At 41.9% G+C, this 25,490-nt stretch overlaps 2 protein-coding genes across 5 annotated transcripts in view; one reads left to right on the top strand and one right to left on the bottom strand.

Moving 5' to 3' along the window:
• Positions 1–25,490, bottom strand: part of SLC25A53 (solute carrier family 25 member 53) — a 58,976-nt gene that overhangs the window by 8,495 nt on the left and 24,991 nt on the right. Inside the window, exons 2-3 of one of the 4 annotated variants that reach the window (XR_011463157.1) lie at positions 23,436–23,669; positions 5,676–5,814 (exon numbers count right to left, since the gene is read on the bottom strand). Coding sequence is in view for 1 of the 4 variants with exons in the window: in XM_005899282.3 (XP_005899344.2) it covers positions 5,050–5,237 (188 nt within the window). In the remaining 3 variants the exon portion in view is untranslated. Of the gene's footprint in view, positions 1–5,049; positions 5,263–5,675; positions 5,815–20,524; positions 20,831–23,435; positions 23,670–25,490 lie in introns of those variants that run through there. The other 3 variants (XR_011463156.1, XM_070365423.1, XM_005899282.3) reach the window with 3 other exon arrangements.
• On the top strand, positions 5,501–9,149 carry ZCCHC18 (zinc finger CCHC-type containing 18). The gene is given in 6 exon segments (XM_005911952.3): positions 5,501–5,937; positions 6,139–6,223; positions 6,922–7,409; positions 7,412–8,064; positions 8,066–8,158; positions 8,160–9,149. Coding segments are annotated over 4 exon segments (1,314 nt in total). The 5' UTR covers positions 5,501–5,937; positions 6,139–6,223; positions 6,922–6,943; the 3' UTR covers positions 8,262–9,149.

The raw sequence follows: 25,490 nt of genomic DNA, 5'->3' as shown, positions 1-25,490 counted from the left end.
CCTCACACCTATGCGGATGCTGCACATGCTCCTGCAGCACACTCAGAACCATTTACAGTGGTATGGTGGGACAAATCCTGTGTCCACATGGGAGATGAGGAAGATCTTTCTTCTGTGAATGCAAAGGTGTTATAAAAGCAATCCTGGACAGCCTGGCCCCTTACACAAGAATTCCAAAGTAGAGGCCTCAGAACAAGCCTGGAGTCAGCCTAGAGCAGTTATCCCATGGGCCCTATGATGTATCTCCTATGTTTATAACCTTGTAAAGTGGGTGGAAAGGATTCCAGACTCCCTGGATAGTCTAGCCCAGATGCACAGCCTGCATGATCATGCCAGGATCCAGCCCTATATGTATCCATTCATTCCAGGCATCCCTCTGCCAGTCCTTTGGTCTGCTCACAAACACATATCAATCACTGTGGGTAAGTCACTGTGAAGCAGGGGTGAACAGGACTTGGTACCAGCCCTGGAGGTCTTGGGAATCTAGTGGGGGAGACAGGTCAACCATGAGCTAAACTATACTGGAAGGCAAAACAAAGCTTACACTAATCAAGGACAGAGCAGAACATAAAAGCAATATATTTCACCTAGCATAGGGAGATATCCAGAGCGTCTTCCCAACCCAGGGATCAAACCCAGGTCTCCTGCATTGCAGGCAGATTCTTTACCAGCTGAGCAATAAGGGAAATCCAAGAACACTGGAGTGGGTAGCCTATTTCTTCTCCAGAGGATCCTCCCGACCCAGCAATCAAACCAGGGTCTCCTGCATTGAAGGCAGATTCTTTATCAACTGAACTATCAGGGAAGTCTCTTGATGTAAGTGAAAGAGGAGAGTGAAAAAGCTGGCTTAAAATTCAACATTCAAAAAATGAAGATCATGGCATTTGGTCCCAACACTTCATGGCAAATAGATGGGGAAACAGTGAGAGATTTTATTTTCTTGGGCTCCAAAATCACTGCAGATGATGACTGCAGCCATGAAATTAAAAGATGCTTTCTCCTTGGAAGAAAAGCTATGACAAAGCTAGATAGCATATTAAAAAGCAGAGACATCACTTTGCTGACAAAGGCCCATATAGTCTAAAGCTATGGCTTTTCCAATAGTCATGTATGGATGTGAGAGTTTAACCATAAAGAAAGATGAGCACTGAAGAGTTGATGCTTTTGAACTGTGGTGTTGGAGAAGACTCTTGAGAGTCCCTTGGACTGCTAGGAGATCAAACCAGTCAATCCTAAAGAAAATCAATCCTGAATATTTACTGGAAGGACTGATGCTGAAGCTGAAACTCCAATTCTTTGGCCACATGATGTGAAGAACTGACTCACTGGAAAAGACCCTGATGCTGAGAAAGATTGAAGGCAGGAGGAGAAGGGGACGGACAGAGGATGAGATGGTTGGATGGCATCACTGACTTGCTGCACATGAGTTTGAGCAAGCTCTGGGAGCTGGTGATGGACAGGGAAGCCTGGCATGTTGCAGACCATGGAGTCACAAAGAGTCAGACATGACTGAAGCGACTTAGCAGCAGCAGCAGCATATACATATGTGCGTTCATGGGGTTCTCAAGGCAAGAATACTGAAGTGGTTTGCCATTCCCTTCTCCAGTGGACCACATTTTGTCAGAACTCTCCACCATGACCTGTCCGTCTTGGGTGGCCCTACATGGCATGGCTCATAATTTCATTGAGTTAGACAAGACTGTGGTCCATAAAAGGAAATCAGTCCTGAATATTCATTGGAAGGACTGATACTGAAAATGAAACTCCAATACTTTGGCCACCTGATGTGAAGAACTGACTAAATGGAAAAGACCCTGATGCTGGGAAAGACTGAAGGGAGGAGAAGACGGGGACGGACAGAGGATGAGATGGTTGGATGGCATCACCGATGTGCTGGACATGAGTTTGAGTAAACTCCAGGAGATGGTGATGGACAGGGAAGCCTGGCGTGCTGCAGTCCATGGGGTCACAAAGAGTCATACGCACCTGAGCGACTGAACTGAACATATGTGTGTGCTAACTAGCTTCAGTCGTGTCCAACTCTTTGTGACCCTATGGACTGTAGCTCACCAGGCTCCTCTGTCCATGGTATTCAAGAATACTGGAATGGGTAGCCATTTCCTTCATGGGATCTTCCCAAACTAGGGATTGAACCCGTGTCTCCTATGTCTCCTGCATTGGCAGGGGGTTCTTTACTACTAGTGCCACCTGGGAAGCTTTATACATATATGTGAGATATATATATATATATAAAACAATCATTTTGCTGTACAGCAGAAATTAACACAAGACAGTAAATAAACTCTATAGCAATTAAAATTGATTTTAAAATAAAATGAAAGGATTTTTTGTTTAAATTGTTTGTTTGGAAGACAACAGAGAAGAGTTGTCGTGGGCTTTGGAGTCTGATGCAGCCTCAGACTGGAATCCCAGTGCCTACACTTACAAGGAGTTTTAACCTCCCTGAAACTCAGTTTTCCTATTTGCAAAATGGGATAACAATGCCTGTCTCAGCATTGCTGAGAAGCTTAAATAAGATAACAAATGGAAAGTCCCAGGCACCAAGAAGGCAGGCAGCCAAGGACAGCTATTATTGTTTCAACTAATAGCATTACCTTCATAACTTTCAGTCTTTTAAGATTTCTTTGTTACAGTTGGAAAATGTGGTGTCATCAGAACCATGAATTGGGAAGTATTCCCACACACTGATGCCAGAGATCAGGGATACCTTTATCTAACTGGAACCAGTTCAGCAAATCCTCCTCCCAGCCTTGCACAAAGAGGCCTTTACTTTGTTCTAAGGGCCCAATCAAGGCACCAGAATACAATCTTTCTCTTTCCACTATTTTTTGTCAGAGCTACAGGATCTATCCTTTGTCCTACTTGATCCCACCCCCACCAACTCCAACTGTAGATCACCTACTTTGGCAGTGAAGCCAATTTAAACACAGAATAAGAGTCTGCAAGAGACCTGGGGTCAGGTATCATGATATAGGGGAGCAGAGCAAGAGGCTGAAGGAAATCCAAGAGCTGTGCCAGCATCACCCCTGGTTATGTGAGGTGAGGCTTCACTCTACTTCCTACATCCTCCACCCTCCATCCCCTTGCTACTGTTCCACCCATGAGAAAGTCCACAGTCCTCAGATGGAAAGTACTTAAACTCCAAATCTGCATTGTTTACTCCAAGGAACTCTATGTATTGAGGTAGCCAATGAGAAGGCAGAAAGGAACAGGTAAAGTTCCTTGGCAGGTTGAACACAGCCCAACAGCAATCACAAGACATCAGATTATTCGCTTGCGTCCAAACATCAGGAATCAAGAACAAGCCCAGAAGGGGGGCCTCCTAACCACAATCTACATAAGGGAAGTAAGACCTGCTCTTCAAGAACCAGAAGTCATGGAAAATGGTGCAGATTTCTCTGTCACGGGCTTCACGGCCCATTCACTCTGGACAGCCCTGCATGCTGTTTCCATGGAATTGCTCCTTCTCTGCGGCCAGTGATTCCAAATCCAGCAAAGGAGAGGTCCCCTCAAGAGCTCACAGAAGGGCAACCTAGCAACGTGTCCTCAAGCCAGGAAATGAAAGAGCTATATCAGCGGCAGAGAGCTGTATTTAGGGGGTTAGATCAAATTATGTTCCGTTTCTCATACTTCTTCCTCAAGTACAAGTTGAAACAGAAAATGTTAGGAAGAAAGATTGTAGGGAAGTGGTTCTTAACCATTTCTGGGCCACAGACTCATTTGAACATCTACAAAGCTGTGGACTCAGAAGAATATACATAGTTGAAATTCTACTCTTCACAAACAATTTCAGGAAGGACCCTAGGTAGGAACTTCTGCTCTCAAGTTACATTTCACAACAGCTACCATATGGAGAGATACATTGGCCACATCTTCATTTACTTATTGCCATAAGCATAACTTAGTGTCTCTAGCAATGGTTCACAAACCACTCTACATCTCAGAATTAACTACAGCACTGATTAAAAATATAAATCACCCTCCCTAGCCCTAGTTCTTAGTAAATCTGGATCCCCCAGAGGCAGAGCTTAGGAATCTGTATTTCTAACAAGCTTTTCAAAATGATTCTGAGGCAGCCAGCTTCATATCCATACTTTGGTTAATAGCATGGATTCTGGTGTCAGAGAGAGATGATACAAGTTCTGGCTTCACCTTTTAATTTCAGGCAAGTCATTTTACCTCTCTGAGTCTTGTCTCCTTTCAGGTCATAAGCTGTAAAAATAATGTTTTACTGAAAGAAAAAGCAAGCAGCCTGTTGTAGTGTAAAACAGAGAAAGAAAAATGTCTCAGTTTTCTTATTCTGTACAATGGGTACCATACAAGTTTCCTACCTCTTCCCCTACCCCTCTTTGCGTTGCCTCTCCAAGCCCTCCTTCAGCACACTAAGACTGCAGCTGAGCTGGTTTAAGACCACTCATGTAAAAAAAAAAAAGCCCTCTAGGCAGCTCAGATCGGCAAAAAGTTGGTATTTGGAAAACAACAGAGTAAAACCGGATGCTGATATTTATTTGCTGTGTGATGTGGGGCAAGCCGCCTAACCTTGTGCCTGTTTCCTCATCTGAAAAATGGAGATAATAGTCGTTGCTCACTAATTCTATATAGTTCCAAATAGGCCTTCCCATCTCCACTTTGGCTTTGGCTTTTCTCAACTAACCCTCAGTCTGAGAGTAGAGAGGAGTAGGGGGCAGCCTTTGAAATCAGACTTGTAGACTTGAGTGTGAGCTCTTACCTCTGCACTTCCTAAGAATAGTGACTGGGTGCTTAAGTCCCCTCTCTGTTAAGTGGGCATACTGCTACCTCCTTCGCAAGGCTGTTGAAAATAAACGAGTTGTCCGTGCAAGCCCATTTGCACGTAGAAAGCGCTCAGTAAATGCTTTTGCCCCTTCCCTCTGTACAAAGGTGAGGAACTTTCACTGTTCGCTTGATGTCTGTCCCACCTCGTGTTGAAGGCATCTGGTCTCAAAGCGTGGAGGACACAGGTGGAAGAGGTGAAAGAGAAAGAAAGCGAGGGGCAAGCAGCAAACTCACGGTAAAATGCCAATCGGCAGGGTCTGAGAGTCCGAGCTGCACTTGACACCGCACCGGCTTCCGCGCCTGTGTGCCGCAGCCCCCGCCGGCCTGCTACTCCTTTTTGCTAGCAATGGCCCTGAGCAGGAGGCTGCGCGGGGAGGCCGCCCCCTCGCCCCGCTGATTGGCCTCGCCAACCGACTCATCATGCTCTTTGTCTCAAACCGCAGAGGTTAAAAGAAGCGGCGGCTGCTGGGAGCTACCAGCGAGTGGGCGGGGGCGGCCGCTGCTGCCTTGGGAACCGAGCTGCTTCGACCCAGCTACCCAAAGCTGGGTGAAGAGGCTCCGTCTGGAGGCTCTGAGTTGGTTAGCGGTAGAGGAGGCGTCCGGAGAAGGCAATGGCAACCCACTCTAGTACTCTTGCCTGGAAAATCCCATGGACGCAGGAGCCTGGTGGGCTGCAGTCCATGGAGTCGCTAAGAGTCGGACACGACTGAGCGACTTCACTTTCACTTTTCACTTTCATGCACTGGAGAAGGAAATGGCAACCCACTCCAGTGTCTTGCCTGGAGAATCCCAGGGACGGCAGAGCCTGGTAGGCTGCCGTCTATGGGGTCGCACAGAGTCGGACACGACTGAAGCGACTTGGCGGCAGCAGCAGCAGAGGAGGCGTCATCCTTTTTCCCTGCAGGGCCACGGCGACCGGAAGGCGGCATCCACACCTGTCCACGCCGGAGCATTCGCTGTCCACCGGCCGAGCACAGTAACGAAAAAGGGCGCGATTGCCTGTCCCGGAGAAAGGAGGGAAGAGCTCCATCAGGATTGGGCGGCTCTCCTGTTTACCAAATCGCGAGGGCTGAAAGGCAGCCGAAGGAGCACTCCCGCGGCCCGGCTGCGCAGAGACAGGAGGTGGGTTCTACTGAATGATGCCAAATGGGTAGGATTTGCCTAGATTGACAGGAGAACGTTTTCAGGGGGATAGTTAGGGGGCGGGAAGCAGCGGGGATCGCAAGCTGTCTGCCTTGAACCCCCTTTGCATCTCCTGATCCCTTCCTGGTGAGGCATATGTGGGCGTGTGTGTCCAACTCCCATTCCCTCTCTCCGTGGCAGACCACCAAAGTCGAATTCGAACTCGATTTCTGTGCGGCTGATTGCGGAGCTGGTAGGACAACGATTTCCTGGAGTGGATTCAGGGGTATGTAATAGAGGGTCACTTTGGCTTGTATTCACAAGGTGGGAGAGGGAATTCTCCGTCTGGCTACTGTGGAGGGAGGGGTCGAGGGAGCGAGATGAGGGATGAAACTCCTTCTAACCCTTCCCTTCCCTGCCCTGCTTTGCCCTCCGCCATGGCCTGAAGACTGGGATCTTCAATCTCGCGTGGACAGAGGTCAACCTACCTCGGAATCCAGCTTTCTAACTCAAGCTCTTGTTGTGAAATAAAGGCGCGCACTTGTTTCCAAGCTCATATAGGAATCTGAGAAATAACGGGGGAAACTTTGAGAAGGGGGTGTGGTTGAGACCTGAAACCGTCAGTTTCATGGAGATCTTATTTGCTACCACAAATCTGTGAGACTTAGACCACTGCTCTCTATTTTGAGAGCCCAATATGGGCTCTAAGCACTATTTCACCTAGAATTCTAAGCCGCTGTTGCCTTCCTTCCTGGAGGATTCTTGGGAGAGGATAGTTGCAGATCTGAAAAGCACCCTGCAGCACGGGAACACCCATTAACTCCTGAAGGTTTTAATTGCCAGTTTCCTGCAGAATATTTTCAGGGCAGTAGCCAAATGGAAAATGTACCCGCAGGGTGTTCAGGAACGTAAAGGAAGCGACCGCAAACTGCTTCATGCAGTCTACTACCTTACTAACCTTTTCCCCCCTCCTTTTCTTTACAGACCCTACTGAGATACAAGGAAGATGGAGCCCAGGAACGTTGCTTTGGGGATTTCTCCTGCAGATCAGGCTTTTCTAGAAAGGCTGAGCATTTTGTTACATTCATATGGACGATCATTGTCAGTCATGGCCAGCATCATTGCACGTGTGGGTAACAACTGGCAGCAGAATACAGCCTTGCCACCCTGGGCCCATTCCATGTTGAGGTCCCTGAGGGGGAAGGGGAGTCTTGGTCCTTCAAGGGTCAACATGGCAGAAGGAAAGATGAAATTGTTCTCCGGGAGGGTGGTGCCAGCCCAGGAGGAGGAAACCTTTGAAAACTGGCTGATACAAGTCAATGGGGCCCTGCCAGATTGGAATATGTCTGAATAGGAAAAGCTCAAGCACTTGATGAAAACCCTGAGGGGCCCCACACGGGAGGTGATGCGTTTACTGCAGACAGCCAACCCCAACCTCAGTGTGGCAAATTTCTTGTGTGCCATGAAGTTGGTGTTGGGGATTCTGAAAGCAGTGTCACTGCCCATGGCAAATTTTTTAACACCTTGCAGGCACAAGGGGAGAAAGCCTCCCTTTGTGTGATCCGTTTAGAGGTGCAGCTCCAGAACGCTATTCAGGCTGGGATCATAGCTGAGAAAGATGCAAATCAGACACAGCTGCACCAGCTCCTTTTAGGGGCTGAGCTGAATGGGGACCTGTTCTTCAGGCTGAAGAATCTTCTCAGGATGTATGCAAATGAGCAGGAGTGTCTCCCCAATTTCCTGGAGTTAATCAGGACGATAAGGGAGGAAGAGGATTGTAATGACACTTCTATGAAACGGAAGCGGCCCAAAAGATCTGAGCTAATCATGGAGACGGCAGTAAGCCCTGTGGCATTTCAGGGCCCCCAGGCAATAGCCATCAGCACTGCTGATTGCAATGTGATAGAAGTAGATGATACCCTTAATGACTCACATGAGGATGTGATCCTGGTGGAGTCTCAGAACCCTCCACTTACATCCATAGGTGCCCCTCCCCTCAGGGTCAGGGCCAGACTTCAGGATCAAATACTGGTCATTGATTCCCTAAACAGTTCTCAGGCTCAATCTCCTTCTACCAGTGGTGGTTCTGCATATAACAATGATGGTCCTGGGGATATATGTAGAACCAAGGAAGAGAAAATATACTATCCACTGTTCATACTGTGGTGAGGAGGGCCACTCAAAGGAAACCAGTGACAGTAAGAGCAACAAGGCCCAGGTGTTTTGAGAATCTGATCATCACCCTGCAAAAGCTGACACATACAGAGGAGGAGACATCAAAAGAGATCCCAGGCAAGCACAGTGACCTCTCCGAGCCACAGTAATGTGCTAGACCCAGCCCTAAGTGAACCCTTAACTGTATTCAGAGACTGCTGATGGGGAAAACTAGGGTAGGCTGGGGGAGGCTTCTATGTGCATGAATTAATCCACAAAGTGGCTTTCTTTGGGGAAGAAGAGATTGTAGATACCAGCAAAAAGAAGACAGCCTGAACTCTGTCCCTGCTTCTCCCTCCATCTGCCTAAGGGTCTATGTGTGTGTCTATTTCCTTGATGATTGTGTTCCTTCTGTGAAAGGAGTACAAGTTATTGTTAAACTTTCAAAGACCGAAGGAAACTACAAAAACTGAAGTGCAAATTACCTGAAACTCCCCACCCTTGCATAACCGTTGTCAGTCCTTGGATGAATGGCCTTCTAGATATCTCCCTATTCCTGTGTACCAAGATAGATATTATATACAGATAAAAGTGATCAAATATAAGTGTTATTCTATGCTCTGTATTTTTTCACCAAACAATATATGTTGTGGACTTTTATGTCAATTCATAAGCATCAAGTATGCTTGCTGTCTCTGTGTGAGATTACTTTTAGGAATACAGAAGGAAAATAATAAGAAAACTAAATACAGAAGCTCTAAATGGGGGGAACTCATACTGTGGAGTTTTATCAACCTCATTTACAGATGAGGAAAATGGAAGCTGAAAGGAGCTATCTCCCAAAGAGTCCCCTATCACAACTGACCTATGGCACTGAACTAAATCTGTGTCCAATGGACTTACCTGGTGGTCCAGTGGCTTAGACTCTGTGCTCCCAATGCAGGGGCCCTGGGTTTCAATTCCTGGTCAGGGAACTATATCCCACATGCCACAACGAAGAGTTCACATGCCTCAACTAAAAGATCCTGTGTGCTGCAACTAAGACCTTGCACAACCAAATAAATAAATACATATATTTTAAAAACAATGCCCCAGTGCTTTCTTAGCTAATACATCTTGAGAAATCTGATGACAGACAGGGGAGGGGGCAATAATAGGAAATGGGTATTTCAGGGGCTCCATTCCTGTTCACTTTGGGAAGGGGCAGTGTTCCCTTCCCTGAGCAGATTCCTTAAATTGCTACTATTAATGCTTCTGAACAACACCCCGTGGCAAAAAGACTACCCTTTGGGTTGACACTACCCTCTGCCTCCCCCTCAACTGCAGAGAAAGCAGCTGCTCATGAGAGTTCAGTACCAGGAGACTTGGGATGACCCTGGCTTCACCCTAGCTACATGCTAGGGGACACCAGAAGCTCAAGAACTCCCAGCAAACCTCCCTCTGACCCAAGAAATTGAAATCACTGGGGAAAGATGAAAAACAATCTGGATGCCAGGGCATGAGAAAATACAGGGGACCCCTCCCCCACCACAGGGCAGGATATAGCTCCAATCAGGCCCCCAAAGCCACAGGGGAGCCCAACATTCTCAGACTCTTATAGGCTTATAGTCTCCATCCTATCCTCTAAACCGGCCCTTAGAAGGAATCTGCCCCCTATTTATCCAAGATTAAAATATCACTCCTCTTTCTACTCACCTTTTCTCAATTTTACTCCATAATCACTTGTTGACTGATTTACACAAATTAAGTTTATGCCGTCATAATTTCTCTCTGGGACCAGACAGAGTATAAAGAAAAATAAATAAATGCTACACCAACCAGTGCCCTCCTTTACACTGGAGTTAGCTTGGGGATTCAGTATAGACCACTTCTTTGATAACCCCTAATTCATCCCCCTTTTCTTCCAGCCTTTACCTTCTTCTATGTCATTTAAAGCTGAAATTGTCTTAGGTTTTATTTCTACAAAACGATGCAAATCTGTGAGTTTATTTCATTTCACATGACACTGGCTTTTCTTTTATGCAGGAAGTATGTATTTTCCTTGTTTGGAAGACATGGGAGACATGGGCATTCAGATCAGACTGAGGGTAATAGCCAAAAGAAAGCTTTTAGATAATTTTTTGTCTGATAGGTTTCAATTAAGATTATGGGTTTTCTTCCTTTCTTTCTCCCTAATCTTTTTTTTAAATTTAAATTTATTTATTTTAATTAGAGGCTAATTACTTTACAATATTGTATTGGTTTTGCCATACATCAACATGAATCCACCACGGATGTACACATGTTTCCAATCCTGAATCCCCCTCCCACCTCCCTCCCCATGCTGCGAGATGAAATGAGTCTTTTGTCAGGAGATGTTAGCCTTTGAAATACCTTCTTTTGCATTATCTCCCTCCTTCTAGATATGATCTTCTCTGACACCCCAGTCTCATAGTTTCCCCTTCTAAGATCTTTTTGATGCCTCTCAGTCTTCTTTGCTGCAACTTCTTTCTCTTCCTGACTGTTCCATAATAATAGTGACAGAAATTAAAATCACCACAACTGTGACTTACTAAAAGCATATTATATGTCAGGAACTCCTGTTCTAAGCCCTTTAATGGAATATAGCTCTTTAATCTTCATAGAAACCTCAGAGGGTAGCTATTACTATTTCTAATTTACTATTAATATTAATTTAATTACTATTAACTGCCACATATTTCTGGAGAAGGAAATGGCAACGAGGAACCTGGCAGACTACAGTCCATGGGGTCACAATGAGTTGGACACAACTGAGCAACTGAGCATGCATGCACACCACATATTTCAGATGAGGAAACAAGCTGGAAAGGTAGGAAATGACCTAGGATCATGCAGCTAGTTCATGATGAACCACGGATGACACTCCTGGCTGGCTGACTCCAAAGCTTACTCAGGTTAACTCTCAGGCACCATCCTGTAGTGCCTGAGAGATGTAGATGCTGTCACTATCTGTGCATGACACATGAGGAGACTGAGGTCTACACACAGGAAGTGATTAGCCAAACATCATAAGAGTAAGTGGCTTGTGTGTCACACTCAGGGATGGAATCTTTAAGGAACCTTTCTTTGACACAAAAAAAGACTTTTCTACCTTTCTTTCTCTTTCTCTCCAGGTTGCAGCTGCCTGGCAACATCCCCTCCCACTCCTTCAGTTGTAGTCACATACCATTTCTATGTTTTAAGTGCAAATGGTTGTAAATTTAACATATGCAAGAGGTGAAAGCCACAGAAGTCAGTGGGGGAGAGATGAATTGTTCAATTAGTGGTGCCGGGGGGACTTAATGACCTGACTGGAAAAAAGATCTGTTTACTTTCTACCATGACATTAAATATGAATTCCAGACAAATTTGAGAAATAAATGCAGATTTTATGCATGTGTACACTAATTTTTAATAATATATTGTTGTTATGAAGGGAATGAACAGAATCAAATGTTCAAAAGCAACATTTAAAACTGCAAGAAAATAAATATTTATTAAATCTCTGGACTGCAGAAGACTTTCTATGGTTAGGAATGATGAAAGAAATTATACAGTAAAGGCCAATAACAAAAGATAGCATTGGCAGAAATAAAAGACTAACAGAAAGCTGAGAAATATTATCAACAAATAATAAGACAATAATAATAGCAAACTTTTATTGTAGATAGCTAACATTTACTAATTAAGGTCTTACACAGTACCACGCATATTCTAAGAGCTCAACATGGTTTCATTTCATTCTTATAATAAACCCTGAATAAATAAATAAATAAATAGATCCTGATATTATCCCCAGGTTCTAAAACATTCTTATTTAAGAGGGAAAAAAACAGAAAGCATAAAATGCAAATATACACCTTAATAAATTACTGTACAGCAAACCACCACAAAGATCAAGAAATAAAACATTACTGGAACTCCTGAAATCCCTGTGAGCCGCTGTAAAATCGCAACCTGTTGACTTTCCCCTAAAGGAAACCACTCTCATGATAGTTATAGCTATTACTCTTATGATTAATTATTATTTTATGGCTTTTCTTTAGAGCTTTGATGCTGGGAGCCAGCGTGAGGAACTCCGCCCGTGGCAAAGGTCATGAGGAAGGAGGCTCAACATACGCAAAGGCGGGATCGAGCCTCAGGAGTCCCCCTGGAAATTCTCGAGCATCTACCCCCAAAACCAGAGTCTGCCTACTTTACTGCTTTGTGCTCTCACCTACACCTCTGACTTTACGGGGGGTGCTGTCCCCTGCCACCATCTCTCTCTCTGAAAAAGAGTTAACTTACAGCTCCAGTTAATAAAGTTCCTGGGCGTAACAAAAGTGTTTTAGTTCACAAACCCCTCAGATGGCTCTCTAACTTGACTGACAGGTTTACCCGGACTCCTACAGCTATGCATACGATTGTTTACAGTCTCCCAACCGCGAGAGGCATGGGGCGCTTAAGATATTCAAATAGTTTAGAGTCTCTCAGAGAGTTAGAAATTGTCAGAATAGAACTAGTAGAAGATTTCATTGTTGAGCCAATGCTTGCTGCCAAGTTTCCACATCCCCTGTATTGTATCCTTGGAAGTGTATTAATTAATATAGTTGGTATGTAGAAAAAATAAGTAGTGGCCTTGGTGTTAACAACTTTAGAACCTTAAGGTAATAAATTCTTTCCTTTGTTGTAAACCCACTGCACCTTTGCCCTGTAGGAATGCAACTTTATCTAACACCTTCGGAGGATGGCGCCAAACTTTAAAATACTTACTCTTAGAGAAAATAAGTCTAATGGTTGACAAACCTTTGTCAGAGTCATAAAATGTTAACAGGCCTTCTGGCCAGAAGATGATGTAAATCATCTAAACCATTTGTATATGATAAGTTTGCAGAAAAAAAAAAAACAAAAACAAACCCTGGTTTCGATAAGGATCAAAGACTGCTGACTTTGCGTGATTTCACACCCCCTATTATCCTCTATGTGCAACTTAGGGTATAAAAGCCCCTGTTGAAAATAAAGCTACAGGCCTTGCTCACCGAAGCTTGGTCTCCCCATGTTGTTCTTTCTCTCACCTTCTGGCTGAATTCCCATCTGGAGCGTGAAGGCTCGTCAAGCCTACTAATTTTGCCTGGGCTTCTAAGATCTGACCGGGAGGCCTTAGTACCTTCTCTCCTTCGGGAGAACGGAAGGACGCCTGCGGCCTACGTAGGTGATACAAACTCATTGTCTCGGAGTTTTACTGGTTTTCCACGTAAACCAAGTTATTCAGCCTCTTTTTTCCACTGAATTTTCTCACTGAGCTATCCCTATTTAACCACTCTTTATATCTCTAATTAATACTTAATTAAGCTATTGCTATTCTAAATCGCCGACGCCGTCATCCTGAGGGAATCCCTGGATCCAACTGGGGCTGGACCCCGGTACTTTACAACTCAAATATGAATCTCCAACACTGTTTTTTTAAACATTACTTAAACAGAACTAATGATACCAAACTCAAGTCTCTGTGCCCTTCACTTACTCAGCAAAGCCAATTTACCAACACTGGCTGTGATAAAAGTACAGTGTTTATTGCCGGGCACCATGCAAGGAAAACGGGCAGCTCGTGCTCAAAGACTGAACTTCCCAGTGGCTTGCAGAGAATGGTTAAAGGCAACACTTGGGGTAAGGCCTCCAGCTCAATGACTTGCTTTTAACTAGTTGGTGGTGAAGTAATAGTGTGATGTTTTGGGCATCTTAATCATCAACCTTCCTCATTTCTTAATGTGCCCCTAAGACTCTTTAACCTTGAGCTACTATAGACTTTAACATGTAATATTTAAAGGCCAATTAGCTCTCAGTTCAGTTCAGTTCAGTTGCTCAGTCGTGTCCAACTCTTTGTGACCCCACGAATGGCAGCACTCCAGGCCTCCCTGTCCATCACCAACTCCCGGAGTTCACTCAAACTCACGTCCATCAAGTCAGTGATGCCATCCAGCCATCTCATCCTCTGTCGTCCCCTTCTCCTCCTGTCCCCAATCCCTCCCAGCATCAAAGTCTTTTCCAATGACTCAACTCTTCGCATGAGGTGGCCAAAGTACTGGAGTTTCAGCTTTAACATCATTCCTTCCAAAGAACACCCAGGACCGATCTCCTTGCAGTCCAAGGGACTCTCAAGAGTCTTCTCCAACACCACAGTTCAAAAGCATCAATTCTTCAGCACTCAGCTTTCTAAGAAATCACAAAATTACCTAAACTTTCAAATAGTTTGGGGAGTTGTATCTAAACTTCTTTAATGGAGCTTTTCAAATACACACAAAGGTGTATCAAATGGTATAATGAACCCCCATTTCCCATCACCCAGCTTCAAGAATTATCAACATTTTTGCCTCTTGATTCATCTATAATCCTTCATATTTTTAATGGGTTATTTTTACAGCACTTACTAAATATCATATCAAATGGTATGATTCTTCTGTACTCTATCCATACTTATATTTCCCCTTTTTCCGTTCTGAATATTTTTTACTGGGGTAAAATTCATATAACATAAAATCTCCCATTTTAAGCGTACAATCTAGTGGCATTTGGAATACATTTTTTAAAATTTTCTCTTTATTCTCAGTAGATTTTTCCAAAAGTTTACTAGTCTTTTGGACAAATTTGGTTTAGCTGACTTTTCTATTGTTTGTTTTCCACTTCATTGATTTCTACTCTTATCTTTACCAGATGTTCCCTTATACCTTAACTAAATTATTATATTGGACATATGCTGCATATATTTTCGGTCTCTTTTGCAGTCTTCATTTAAAATATACACTCTTTGGCTTTAAATATGCTTTTGAGTATTGTTTGAGGTGTATTCTACAAGCCTGGCTGAAACTCAGATCTTTCATTATCATTCAGTTCTACATGTTTAATTATTCATTTCCAGCAGTTTCAGGTACTTCTCTGGCTGAAGACCAATGGCAGAATGCAGCCTCAAGACAATCACAGGTTTCTGTAGACTTCTAGATCCACAAGTTCCAACCATTTTACCATCATCTTAGCTAAATATCACATCTTGAGGTACTCAACTAAAAAAAAGGATGATCTCACTTGCATTTTCTGGAATGAGAAATTTTTTTGGCTTTTTTTTTGGCTATCCTACATCCTCCTTTTGTGAAAATGCAACTACCCTCAATAACATATGGATGAAAAAGAAGATAATCAGAAATTTAGTTTCAAGCAGGACATGTTGCTACACTGTACTGACTAAACCATATTCTTGAATCTAGCTTTTGGGAGTTGGGTACTGGCTGGGTGATTGGGCACTGTCTGAGCTCTTTGAGTAGTGATACCATGATTCCAATATGAATATTGCACTTTGTATAAAAATGGCCAGTCAGGTTCCCTATGGAGGGGTTGGGCAGTTTGATCAAGAGAGGAGGGACATAATTTGCACAGTCTTGAAACCCTGGCTCTTTTTGTTATAAGTTGTATGAATTTGTGCCCTGTGCTTCACCTTCCTCATTGGTAACCTGGAGAAATAACAGGAAGTCCCTCAAAGGGTTGTGGTAAGAATTAAATGTGTGAGCATTTGCAAAGCTTTAAATAGTGCCTGATGTTCAAGCTTGTTTTAGAAAAGGCAGAGGAACCAGAGATCAAATTGCCAACATCCACTGGATCATGGAAAAAGCAAGAGAGTTCCAGAAAAGCATCTATTTCTGCTTTATGGACTATGCCAAAGCCTTTGACTGTGTGGATCACAATAAACTGTGGAAAATTCTGAAAGAGATGGGAATACCAGACCACCTGACCTGCCTCTTGAGAAACCTGTATGCAGGTCAGGAAGCAACAGTTAGAACTGGACATGGAACAACGGACTGGTTCCAAACAGGAAAAGGAGTACATCAAGGCTGTATATTGTCACCCTGCTTATTTAACTTATGTGCAGAGTACATCATGAGAAACGCTGGCATCTTTCGTGGTTCAGCAGCAACCTTTCAGAGAGACATGCAGCATTCACTGACTGGAAGACTTAATACAGTAAAGACATCAGTTCTCCCCAAAGTGATCTCTAGGTTTAAAACAATTAGTACAAGTAGCTTAGTGGTAAAGAATCTGCCTGCTAATGCAGGAAATGCAGGAGATGTGGGTTCCATCCCTGGGTCATGAAGATCCCCTAGAGAAGGAAATGGAAACCCACTGCAGCATTCTTGCCTGGAAAATCCCATGGACAGAGGAGCCTGGCGGGCTATAGTCCATGGGGTCACAAAGAGTCAGACACGACTTAGTCAATAAACAACAACAACAGTGCACTCACTAGAATATTAAATACCTGTAAAGCATTTACAGGGCTTCCCAGTTGGCTGAGTGGTAAAGAATCCGCCTGCCAATGTAGGAGTCTCAGGAGACGTGGGTTCAATCCCTGAGTTGGGAAGGTCCCCTGGAATAGGAAATGACAACCCACTCCAGTATCCTTGCCTGTCATGGATAGAGGAGTTTAGCAGACTACAGTCCATGGGGTCACAAAGAGTTGGATATGACTGAGTACACACACATATACCCAGGAAGATTTTCATAGATATAGAGAAGCTTATTCTAAACTTTTTGAGGAAATTCAAAGTAACTATGATAGCTAAAACAATTCTGAAAAAAAAAATAAACTGAGAAGAATCACTCTACCTAATGATAAGATTTATTATATAGATATAGCAAATTGAGACAGTGTGATATTAGAGGAATGAGAGACACAGGTCAGAGGAAACAAAGAAAGAACCCAGAAACAGACCAACACAAATATACCCAACTGATTTTTGACAAAGGTGTAAAAAATTTCAATATTAGAATACCTTTTTTAAAAATGGTGCTTGAACAATGGGAAAAAAAAAAAAAACCTTCAACCTGAACCTTGCATAAGATACAAAAATAAACTAAAAAATGAAACATGGACTTAGGTATAAAATATAAAACTTTAAAACTTTTAGTCAGAAAACATGAGGAAAATCTTTGGGACCTCGATCTTGCTGAAAAGATCTAAGAACTAGATACCAAAAACCATAACATACATCACAACAAACTGTAAAAAATTCTTAAAGAGACGGGAATACCAGACCACCTTGCCTGTCTCCTAAGAAACCTGTATGCAGGTCAAGAAGTAACAGTTAGAACTGGACATGGAAAAATGGACTGATTCAAAATTGGGAAATGAGTGTATCAAAGCTGTATCCTGTCACCCTGATTATTTAACTTCTATGCAGAGTGTATCATGCAAAATGCCAGGCTGGACAAAGCACAAGCTTGAATCAAGACTGCCAGGAGAAATATCAATAACCTCAGATATGCAGATGATACCACTTTAACGGCAGAAAGCAAAGTGGAACTAAAGAGCCTCTTGATGAAGGTCAAAGAGGAGAGTGAAAAAGCTGGCTTAAAAGTCAACATTCAAAAAACTAAGATCATGGCATCTGGTCCCATCACTTCATGGCAAATAGGGAAAAAATGGAAACAGTGGCAGATTTACTTTCTTGGGCTCCAAAATCGCTGCCAATGGTGACTGCAGCCATGAAATTAAAAGATGTTTGGTCCTCAGAAGAAAAGGTATGAAAACCTAGACAGTGTTCTAAAAAGCAGAGACGTCACTCTGCCGACAAATGTCTGAACAGCAAGGTATAGTTTTTCCAGTAGTCATGTATGTATGTGAGAGTTGGACCATAAAGAAGGCTGAGCACCGAAGAATTGATGCTTTTGAACTGTGGTGCTGGAGAAGACTCTTGAGAGTTCCCTGGACTACAAGGAGATCAAACCAGTTGATCCTAAAGGAAGTCAACCCTGAATATTCCATTGGAAGGACTGAGGTTAAAGCTGAAGCTCCAACACTTTGGCCACATGATGCAAAGGGCTGACTCACTGGAAAAGAACCCTGATGCTGGGAATGATTGAGGACAGGAGGAGAAGGGGAAGACAGAGGATAAGATGGTTGGATGTATCATCGACTCAACGGATATGAGTTTGAGCAACCTCTGGGAGACAGTGAAGTACAGGGAAGTCTGGAGTGCTGCAGTCCACGGGGTGGCAAAGAGCTGGACATGACTTAGTTACTGAACAACAAAGGAAAAAAAATTATTAATTGGATTTCACCAAAATTAAGAATTCTTGTGCTGTAATACAGCCTGTTAAGAGGATGAAAAGACAAGCAACAGATTTGGAGAAAATATCTGCAAACCTTATACCCATCAAATAATTGGTTTCTAGAATATATAACAAATTCTCACAACTCAACAGTAAAAAACACATGTATACCTGTGGCGGATTCATTTTGATATTTGGCAAAACTAATACAATTATGTAAAGTTTAAAAATAAAATAAAATTAATTAATAAAAAAATGATACAATGAGAAAATGAGCAAAAGACATGAACAGAATCTCACCAAAGAAGACATATGGATGGCAAAGTAGCACGTGAAAAGATGTTCAATATCATTACCTAATTAAAGTAATGCAAATAAAAACCACAATAAGCTACAATTATGTACTCATTAGAATGGGTAAAATATAAAATAGTAATACCAAATGTTGGCAAAGCTGTGGAAAATAGGATCTTGTATACAATACTGCTAGGAATGTAAAATAGTAAGGCTCTAGGAATCATCCTAGCAGTTTCTTATAAAACTAAACACGCATTTACCATATGACCCCACAAGTAAACTCTTGAGCATCTATCCCAGAGAAATGAGAAGAAGCTGTGGTGCGTATACACGATGCAATATTACTCAGCTATAAAAAAGAACGCACTTGAGTCAGTTCTAATGAGGTGGATAAACCTAGAACCTATTATGCAAAGTGAAGTAAGTAAGGAAGAGAAAGACAAATATCATGTATTAATACATATATATATGAAATCTAGAAATATGGTATGGATAAACCTATCTACAGGGCAGCAATGGAGATGCAGACATAGAGAATAGACTTTTGGACACAGTGAGGGAAAGAGAAGGGGGATGATTTGAGAAAGTAGCATTGAAACATATATATTACCATATGTAAAATAGATAGCCAGTGGGATTTTGCTGTATGATGCAGGGAGCTTAAATCAGGTGCTCTGTGACAACCTAGAGGGGTGGCGTGGGGAGGGAGGTGGGAGAGAGGTTAAAGACAGAGGGGACATATACATAGCTATGGCTGATTCATGTTGATGTATGGCAGAAACCATAATATTGTAAAGTAACTACCCTCCAATTAAAAATAAAAGATTAAAAAAACCTGTATATGAATAATCAGAGCAGCTTTATTCATAATAGCAAAAGCAGGAAACAACCCAAATGTCCTTCAATTAGCGACTGGATAAATAAACTCTGGTATATCCATCCAGTGGAATACTACTCAGCAATAAAAAGAAACAAACTATTAATATAGTGACTAGGATGGACCTCCAAGGGCATTTCACTCAGTGAAAAAAGTCAATCCCCAAAGGTTACATATTATAGGATTCCATTTATATAAATGCCAAACTATAGAGATTGAGAAGAGATTAACTGTTGCCAGGGTATAAAGATGGAGCTGGGGGCTGAGAATATAAAGGGATAGCACAAGGGAGCACTTTTGGGATAACTGGAAGTGTTAGTCACTCAGTCCTATTTGACCCTTTGAGACCCCATGACTGTAGCCTGCCAGGCTCCTCTGCCATGAAATTCTCCAGGCTGAAGTGGGTCGTCATTCCCTTCTCCAGCGTATCTTCCTGATCCAGGGATCTTACCCGGGTCTCCTACATTGCAGGCAAATTCTTTACTGTCTGTGCCACCAGGGAATAACTGAGATAACTGAACAGTTTTATATATTGACTGTGGTGGTGGTTATACAAATCTATACATGGGGTAAAACTGGATAGAGCTACATGCATGCACAAAAATTAAAGTATGTAAAAAGTGACAACAACCGAATAAGGTCTATAATCTACTTAACAATACTGTACCAATATCAATTTCTTGGACTTGACATTTTACAGTTACATAAGATACCATCATTGGGGAAATCTGATGACAAGCACATGGATCTCTAAGCACTGCTTTTGCAACTTCCTGTGAGGTCATAATTATTTAAAAACAAAAAAGGTTTTTTAAAAAGTTGTTATGGGATTTCCAGAGTTTCAGAAAGTAGCCTTGGTGACTTTAATTACTAGAATCATTCTGTGCTAGTTCCTTTTCATGCATAGCTGGAGTAGTTTAAAACTTTCTCTTCCTTCTGGCAAGTTTTACAAACGTGTTCAAAGGAAGTACACTAGTGCTTCTTTTTAAAAATTCTGACAGCTTTTTTATAATATAGTTTAAAATGTGAACACAGTAAAAAGAGATCACTACTATTTTCTTGGACCATAAGCCTTTCATTTATGTAGGTTACAGATCTACTAATATTTACTATATTCAAAATAAAAACTGAAAATATCTAAAAATACTTATTAATTCATTAAAATAACAATAAATCCACTACATGTTAACATAAACAATACATTTTATTAAAATAACTATTTTCCAAAATAAAAAAAATTTAGAAATGTTTTCTTTTTTGAAAAGCTCTGTAATGTTTGCCTTAATATAAGACAGCTAGACTCTTACTTGCTTCATCACTGTGGTATCGTTGTGGTTATTTTGTTTGACATATATGAAGAAAATTTAACCTTATGGAGATATGTAGTGGGAAAAAGGACGAGTTCCCAGGCACTTTGAATGGATTTCAGGTGTCAGGTGTCTCCAGGGTCCTCAGACCACACTTGGAGAATCACTGTGCTGGAGACACATACTGAAATATTTACAAAGGAAATGTTAGGATGTCTGAAATTTGCATTAAAATACTTCAACACACACACACACATCAATTCTCATTATATGGGGTAGTTATATCCAATAAAATTACCTTGAGCAGTGAACTAGCAAATACTGAGCCACTGCTCCTAGTGGACATACAGAGTGACGTTCCTGCAAACCCCTGGTCACATTCTCATCAACCAATCAACATATAATCTTTTTTTGCCACTTTATTTATTTAAATTGAAGGATAATTGCTTTACAGAATTTTGTGGTTTACTGTCAATCATGAACAAGAATTAGCCATAGGTACATTTGTGTTTCTGTTTAAAGACATCTCATTTTATAGTTCTTAAAATAATGAATTATATATGCACTATTCCTTTATCATACTGAGAAGGGTCTAACATTTTCCTGACCTGAGTAACAAGAACTTAAATTTCTTTGGCTCTCAGCCTCAAAACAATGTTGTTTATAATGCTTTGTAAAGTTTGATTGCCATCTTATGAATCCACAAATTTAGCTAGTTATCCATCTTTTCCATAGATTCATTGCACACAACAGATAGTGTTTTAGTGATTTCTGGATGGTGTCACATATAGGTCAGCAAATTTCCTCTTCCCTTGTCTTGATTTACCTTATTGTTAAATCAAGAAATTGAACTCACAGCCAACATCACCATAACTCATGCCTGAAGGAAACTTATCTAATACATGCATTTTTCTCTGTAAACCACATCACAGTCTTCTTATTATGTCAGCTTCTGAACTCTGTTCACTCCCTTACCTTCACTGAGGCATATGGCATCCCAATTAATGTTTTCTTTTCCATCCTCAAGTTTTTCCATTACCTAAAGTAATTTCAAGTTCCATGTTTTCACTCATGCAGTACCCTGGCCTCTCATTCTCTTGATTTTCTTGTCTGTCTCCAACGACTTTCTTCCATGTTCATACCCTGAACTTTGTGATCATCTAGAATTCTTTATCCTTGAAACAGTTTAGTCTACTTCTGTCTCTCCAGCTCATTCTCTCTCTTATTCACACTGCACTAATTCTTCAACCTTATCAAGACCTCCTTGATCCATTCATTTTTCTCCCAGTATGGCTTATCATTTTCTTATTTTTTACTTTATATCTTATAATTAATCACTTTAACCTCTCTGACCAATACTCTCACCAAACCTTGACCTAAGACATCAGCTCTGATTCCATGCAAGGATAGTCTTTTCTCTTTATGCCATGACTTTAAAATATCAGGCTTCCCAGGTGGCTCAGTGATAAAGACTGCCTGCCAACACAGGAGACACAGGAGATTCAGGTTCAATTCCTGGGTAGGGAAGATACCATGGAGGAGGGCATGGCAATCCACTCTAGTATTCTTGCCTGGAGAATCCAATAGACAAAGGAGCCTAGTGGGATGCAGTGTGTGTATCCTTAAAGAAAATATCATAGGTATAATGATCAGTGCTCTCTCATTTTTGTGGTTTTCAATCCAATAATGCATGGAAATCCACCAGGCACAAAATCCACAAAATTTTAGTCAGTTTCTGCTCTCACTTCTCAAAACAACTCTTCTAAATCTTCATTACCATCCTCACGCCCAATGCCTATTTCTACTCACAACATTCTCATTAGACAGAACAAACTCTTAGTTAACAGGAAAAATAGAACTAAGGATGGAAATTCTAGTCATTTCCTGGTCCGGATTAAGTGAATAAGCCAAAGAAAGTGCCACAGTCATCAGTGCTTGGGAGATCCATTACTGTCTAACTAACCTTCATATATTCTCTTAATTACAGTAATAAGAAAGTCTGACATTTTTAAACATCCAGAAGAGGGCAGACATCTCTTATTTTAGAGACTAAAGTGCCCCACTTCCCTTATGCCTAACATCAGCTCCTCTACTTGAGTTTTGGATCTCATCCCTGCCCTTCTCAAAATCTCACACATCAATGTGAGATAGCCCCTCTCTTCTGTATCTTCAGCTTCCTCCATCTCCTAGATCCCTCCACCAAAACATGCAAACATTCTCAAGTATCTACCACCTTAAAAAAAATCTGCCCACAATCTTATGAGACTTTCTAGCTGCCATCTGATCTTTCCCTCTCCAAGCTTACTGGAAGTATAACATGCATTTACAATCTTTATTATTTCAATACCCAAGTGAAGTGAAGTGAAAGTTGCTCAGTCATGTCTGACTCTTTGTGACCCCATGGACTATACAGTCCATGGAATTCTTCAGGCCAGAATACTGGAGTGGGTAGCCATTTCCTTCTCCAGGGAATCTTCTCAACCCAGGGACAGAACCCAGATACCCCCATTGCAGGTGGATTTTTTACCAGCTGAGCCACAAGGGAAGCCCAAGAATACTGGAGTGGGTATCCTATTCCTCCTCCAGTGGATCTTCCTGACCCAGGAATCGAACCAGGATCGCCTGCATTGCAGGCAGATCCTTTACCAACTGAGCTATCAGGGATTCAATGTCCAATGTTCCAGTTATACACTGCTGTTTAATAAACCACCCCCAAACACAGGAATGAAAACAATAAGCATTCTATTATTGTCATGATTGGGTGGATGAGAAATTTGAGCAAGTCTTACTGGACAATTTTCCTGCTCCATATGGCATCTACTGGAGTCACCTAGTGATGTCCAACTGGTGGCTAAGTTGATCTGGTGGAGCCAGGATGGTTTCCTTTATGGCTGGTGCCTTGGTAGAGATTTCTGGAACGCTGGGTGCAGCTAGGCTTCATGCTCTGTCCATGTTGTCTTGAAATCTCTCCATGTGGTCTCTCTAACAGGGTGATGAAAGTTCTTAAATGATTGCTCATAGCCCTAAAAGACCAAAGTGAAAGTAGTAAGGTTTCTTATGACCCAACCTTGTAAGTCAAGCAGCATCACTTCTTGCATTCTATCAGTTAAACTTATATACAGAGCTCACCAGATTCAAGACCAGGTGACTAGACAGAGGTATGATTACTGACAGGAACTGTTAACAGGGAACATAGGATGAAGTCTACCACACACTCACACTCCTCAAACTGCCATGTAGCAATGCCCCATGCCACTGAAACTGTGATCCCTGAGGTGAAGACCTCTTAGTTGTTAAATCCAATGCCTGCTTAGTACTTGCTTTGCTTGCTTTTTCTGCTAAACTGGAATCTACTGACCACTAACTCATTCATGAAATTCTCCTCCCCTGTTTTTTTGTATACCACCTCTCCTTGTGTGCCTTGAATTTTTCTGGCTGTTTCTTAGTCTCCTAAAGTGACTCATTTCTTATGGTTTTCCTTTAACTACTGGGCCTTGTTATCAATCATTTTCTTACTCTGTTATCTGGTTATATCATCTACACCCATGGACTCATCTATCATTTAGCCACCAGAGATTCTGCATTATACATCTCCATCCCAGCTCTCTCTCCACTAATCCAGACTTATACGTACTCAGACTGAATGTCCCACAGATTCCTCAAACTTGGCCATGTACTCACAGGGCAGTTTCCAAACAGTTCAAACTAAAAGAACTAAATAGAAATTTTGGCTGCTACTTACTGCAGGGGAAACTGAGTATAGAATCTGAGTTCTGTCAAGCTAACTACCTGCTAAAACAAAAAAATCAATACTCTTCCGAGGGACACAATGGAATCCAGATTCTCTACAACATGTCCTCCAAGAAATTCAAATGACTGAGCATATTGTAAACAGATAAACGTTACCCATACTGAAGAAAAAAAGATAATCAGTGAAAACCAGCCCCTAGAGATCTAGATGTTAGAATTAAGGCAGAGGAGTTTTTAAGCAGATATTACACATATGTTTAAGGACAAACAGACTCAAGGGATTAGATCTGATAGACAGAGTACCTAAAGAACTATGGATGGAGGTTTGTAACACTGTATAGGAGGTGGTGATCAAAACCATCCCCAAGAAAAAGAAATGCAAAAAGGCTAAATGGTTGTCAGAGGAGGCCTTTCAAATAGCTGAAAAAAGAAGTGAAAGGCAAAGGCAAAAAGAATAGATATACGCATCTGAATGCAGAATTCCAGAGAATAGCAAGGAGAGATAAGAAAGCCTTAAATGAACAATGCAAGGAAGTAGAGGAAAACAATAGAATGGGAAAGACTAGAGATATCTTCAAGAAAATTAGAGATACCAAGGGAACATTCATGCAAAGATGGGCACAATAAAGGACAGAAACCATATGGATCTAAAAGAAGCAGAAAATATTAAGAAGAGGTAGCAGGAATACACAGAAGAACTACAAAAATGGTCTTAGTAACCCAGATAACCATGATGGTTTGATCACTCACCTAGAGCCAGACATCCTGGAGTGTGAAGACTTAGGATGCTTTTACTATGAACAAAGCTAGTGGAAGTGATATAATTCCAGCTGAGCTATTTCAAATCCTAAAAGATGATGCTTTGAAAGTGATGCACTCGATATGCCAGCAAATTTGGAAAACTCAGCAGTGGCCACAGGACTGGAAAAGGTCAGTTTTCATTCCAACCCCAAAGAAGGGCAATGCCAAAGAATACTCAAACTACTGCATAATTGTACTCATTTCACATGCTAGCAAGGTAATGCTCAAAATCCTTCAAGCTACACTTCAGCAGTACATGAACTGAGAACTTCCAGAGTACAAGCTAGATTTAG

The sequence above is a fragment of the Bos mutus genome, chromosome X (genome assembly GCF_027580195.1).
Source record: "Bos mutus isolate GX-2022 chromosome X, NWIPB_WYAK_1.1, whole genome shotgun sequence".
NCBI classification, from domain to species: domain Eukaryota; kingdom Metazoa; phylum Chordata; class Mammalia; order Artiodactyla; family Bovidae; genus Bos; species Bos mutus.
This window is presented reverse-complemented; position numbering and strand designations above follow the sequence as displayed.